Genomic DNA, 4,754 nt, shown 5'->3' with positions numbered 1-4,754 from the left:
GAACAGATCCAAATCCAAATCATTTTATTTACGGTCATTGACCAGAATAGCAATAACAGAAATACACAATTCAGCAATAATGAATCACGAATGAAAGATAGTACATAGTACAAAAAATATATTGTCAATATTGCTGACTGAGGGGATGTTTGCAGGAGTTAAATAACTTCTATAAAAAAATTTCCTGTGATTTATGTTTAAAATCCTGTTACACCTAAAATTGCTATACAATGGATAAAAGTACAAAGATTGGAACAGTGATAAAAATTTAGGTATAAAAGGCCCTACAGTATTGCAAAAAGGAAGCCAATAAGGACTGGCTAAAAAACTGGACTTCTGGCCAAGTCTGGCTAAAAAACTGGACTTCCGGCCAAGTTGCCTAAAAATTGAACTGATCTAATCTTCCCTTCCCTTGACTATTTGGCCACAGGATATCTCTTTTTGTCTTTACAGATGAGTGCACAGAAACGTGCCATTTCCCGTGTGGTTTTCTGGTTTCTGCCCGACAATATATAGTCCAGTAAATCTTTATGATTTAGGCCGGTTAAGGCAGACAGGACAGGACTAAGGATTTCCTTTCGGAGCTGATTGTACATGGGGCATGTGTCAATTTCACCTTGGGGGCAGGGGCAAAGCCTTTTTTCATAAGGAACTTTCTTATATTTTCCCTCTAGAAGTAATGAGGGAAGAGAGTTATTATACAACAACAAGCCTTTATTGGCATAAAATAAACATACAAAATAAGCATACAAAATTTGCCCATTGTTGCTCACAGTTATAGACACTGGCGCTAAAGTATATACATGGTCCTTCTGTAACTATAGAACATTCCTTCCACTAAGTTGACTCACTTTAACGTCATCGGATACTGACAGAAGCTAAAAGAATTACTGCTGGCTACATGTGATCATAATACATAAACATTTATTAGTATCCATCTAGACTTACGTCGATTATTTTCAGCAGAAATTTTGCTACATTCTCGCACACTGTGGGATCCATGTTGTTCAAAAGCATAGCTGTGCAAAAATCTTAAGCATCGGGTTAGATTTTGTATAGTACAGAAATGGAATAAGTGCAGATTGCATGACATTCTTGATTTTGCAAACCTTACACAATGAAAAGCAGGTGTCTCCACCTGACCCATAATAGTGTATGGACATAGCCTCCCTCTGTTTATCAATTTGTTGATATCTGCCATAAAATAAGCATAGAAGGCATTAGATTAAATCTGGCCAGCTGCTAAAGCTCTTCTTAGTTTAGGGTTGGTGATCCAATGTAGATAATTGGCCATATGTCCTTGTTCGATTGGAATAAGCAAGGTCAGGGGAAACACGCTTTCCTCGCAGCCGCTATCATAATATCCCATATTCTTGTTCTATTTGCTTAGTTTTCAAGCAGCTATATGCTTCTGATAAAGAAAGAGGGACTAACTTAATTTTAAATGAAAACCAAGAGCGTTGATTTTTTTTCTCTTCTAACTAGTTTCAGCCACCTAGAATTTGGTGGTAATGGTCAGAAAGCATGAGGGTGTAGGCAAACTGGAATGATCCTGCAAATAGTGGATAATGCAACCACATCTGACAAAGTTCTCTCAGCCAGGCCATTGTAGCATGTGATATTTGCCCCGAAGTCTCTAAACATCATCATAGGCTGCATATGAAGCACAATTTGGTAAGCCCATAATTTTATGAAAGAAATGGGACTGGGCTGTGTTTATATTTTTGTTTACAGCTCCGATCCAAATTGGTGCTCCATAGAGGAACTGAGAGCCGCATTTAGCATTGAACACCTTCAATGCGGATGGTGTATACTGGTGGCCCAAAGTGAAAAAGAAACGCTGAATTGCTTGGGCACTGTTGTTAGCTGCCGCAAGTGCTAATTTCCTATGTACTGCCCATTTAAGGTTGCTGGTAAGAGTTATGCCCAAATATTTGAACTGGTTAACTTGTTCTATGGGTCTATTATTGATGGTCCATGTATGACTAGGGGGTCTTCTAGCGAAGACCATTATTTTAGTTTTCTCATAGTTAATTACCAGTTCGTTCCTCTTACAATATTCAGCACAGCAATTTAAGAGACGAGTGAGGCCAACTTTAGTGTGGGAAAGAGGGAAGAGAGTTGCATCTGGCCAATGTAAAAGATCTTCTCGTGTTGCTGTTTTCCAAAAAGAACAGATATAGTGCTGTACTAACTTGCCATCTTAAATGTTCCGGTGCAAGGAATTTAGGGCATTTGTTTGACTAGTATACAGGCCCTTTCAGCTCCTATGGCTCTAAGAATTTCTACTGAAAATGGAGAACAGATCAACTACAGTCCAGATCACTGTTTTGCCGTGACTCAAAGGCAAGCCCATAATAAAATCCATGAAGATCACCTGCCAGGGCCCACTGGGCAGTTCAATGTCCTGCAATAATCCTTAGGGCCTGCCCAGAATTGTTTTTGCCATAGCACAGATAGGACAGCCCTTGATATAAGCCTCAATATCCTTACGCATGGTTTTCCACCAAAATTTTCCGTGAAGCAAATGCAAGGTTTTTACGAAGCCAAAGTAACTGGCCGACTTGGAATCTTGCCCCTGGTGGAGGATTTGAGAACATAGAGGGGGTGGAACATACAACAGCGAGCCACGACACCAAACGTCATCACATAATACTAATCCATCGCCTCCCTCTGTAAGAGGCACCGGGGCTTTTCCCGCCTCCAAGAAGGCGGAGAGAAGGTGTCCGAGAAGAGATACTGATGGCGGGGGCTCCGCCTTCACCTGCGACCGGGTAACAGCCAAGCTCAAGTGGGTGGGGGAAAGGATAGTGCAGGAAAGCAGTGGATCCGTCTTGCGCTCCCCCCTCTGGCAAGTGAGACAGGGCGTCTGCCAAACAGTTGGTTTTGCCTGGGAAAAAATGAGCTGTAAAACGAAAGCGCGTGAAAAAGTCCGCCCAACGGATCTGTTTAGCAGATAGCCAGCCCAGAGAGCAAAGTGCAGCCAGGTTTTTATGGTCAGTCCAAACCTCGAAGGGGTGCTCTGCACCCTCTAAGAAATGCCTCCACACAGTAAGAGCAACTTTGATAGCACAGGTTTCCTTATCACCAACAGTCCAATTCAATTCCGCACCCGAAAACTTGTGGGAGAGATACACACATGGGTGGAGAGGACCATCCAAACCCCACTGAAGAAGGGCAGTCCCCAAAGCCTTGTCCGAAGCATCAACATGTACCACATATGGCAAAGAGGGATCAGGGTGGGCGAGAACAGGCTCAGAAGTGAAGGCAGCTTTCAGGGAATCAAAAGCAAACTGACAAGTGGAACTCCAAACCAAAAGAGCACCAGGGCGGGAAGCTGCAGGACCTTTCTCATTGGTAAGCAAATGATCAGTCAAAGGGAGAGCCAAGGAGGAAAAGCGAGGGATAAAGTCACGGTAAAAATTGGCAAAGCCCAGAAAAGACTGGAGTTGCTTGCAAGTCCGAGGAGGGGGCCACGCCATCACATCAGCAACCTTAGCGGGGTCCATTTCTAAACCCGTGGCAGAAATGCGGTAGCCCAAAAAATCCAACTCTGCCTTGTGAAATTCACACTTAGAAAGTTTCACAAACAAGGAGTTTGCCAGTAAACAGGATAACACTTCGTGAACCAAAGCAATATGAGATTCCTCATCAGGGGAATAGATTAGAACATCATCCAACTAAACGACAACCCCTTTGAACTGCAAATCATCCAATATTCCGTTGATCAAACTCTGAAACACAGCTGGAGCTCCGGAGAGCCCAAAAGACATAATTAAGTATTCATATTGCCCATAGTGAGTATTAAAAGCAGTCAAATGTTCATGCCCCTCAGCCATTCACTCCCGGTAATAGGCTTCACGTAAGTCCAACTTGGTAAAAATGCGCCCTGAGCCGAGATTTGCAGGCAAGTCTTTGATTAGGGGAAGTGGGTATTTATTAGAGGCTGATACGGCGTTCAAACCTCGGTAGTCAGTGCAAAGCCATAGGGAACCGTCCTTTTTTACAAACAGAACTGGGGCCGCAAAACTGCTGCGCGCCTTCCAAATGAACCTGCATGCCAAATTCTTATCCAGGAACGCCCGTAACTCGGTATCCTCGGCAGGACTCATGGGATATAGCCGTCCCTTGGGCAGTTTAGCTCCAGGGACCAGTTCAATTTTACAGTCAGTATCACAATGGGGCGGCAAGGAATTACACTCAGTCTCTTCGAACACTTGCCATAAGTCCTGATACAGTGAGGGAATTTCAGGGTTAACAGAAGGTTGGGACAGAGCACAAGCGAATCCCTCTGGCGGATGCAGCAAGTGTTCGGGGGGATCAGGGCTCATGTGGTCTCCACAAGGGAGATCGGTAAAAGTCAAAACACGTTGAGGCCATTTCACTGACGGGTCATGATCCACAAGCCAAGACAGTCCTAATATCACGGGGTATTGAGAGATGGCAGCAATAATGAAGCTACGGCATTCCCAATGTCCCTCACAATTGGCCAGAATCTTTGGGGTGCGAGAGGTAATGGGTAATTGGTCAAACCAGATAGTCTCTTTCAACAGGACAGGCTGCAGCCCAAGTGCTTCCACCAAGTTGGGATGTATCAAACAGTGAGAGCAGCCGGTATCTACAAGGGCCTGGACCACTAGCTTCGGGCAGCCGGGTCCATTAGTGAGAACAAGGGGCAGAATTATGGCTTCACTCACCCGCTCTGGCTTGGGAAGTTCCCAAGGAATCGGCTGTTCCCCCCCCCCCCCATCGGC

At 44.3% G+C, this 4,754-nt stretch overlaps 1 protein-coding gene across 1 annotated transcript in view; it reads left to right on the top strand.

Annotated features, from left to right (window-relative positions):
• The first annotated feature begins 4,298 nt into the window (after positions 1–4,298).
• The window catches only part of LOC125440028 (clarin-2-like), a 4,399-nt gene continuing 3,943 nt past the window's right edge, over positions 4,299–4,754 (top strand). Inside the window, exon 1 of the mRNA XM_048509544.1 lies at positions 4,299–4,353. Coding sequence (XP_048365501.1) covers positions 4,299–4,353 — 55 coding nt within the window. The remainder of the gene's footprint in view (positions 4,354–4,754) is intronic.

The sequence above is a fragment of the Sphaerodactylus townsendi genome, linkage group LG10 (genome assembly GCF_021028975.2).
Source record: "Sphaerodactylus townsendi isolate TG3544 linkage group LG10, MPM_Stown_v2.3, whole genome shotgun sequence".
Lineage (NCBI taxonomy): Eukaryota > Metazoa > Chordata > Lepidosauria > Squamata > Sphaerodactylidae > Sphaerodactylus > Sphaerodactylus townsendi.
Note: the sequence above shows the minus strand (reverse complement) of the source record. Positions and strands in the feature narration are given on the sequence as shown.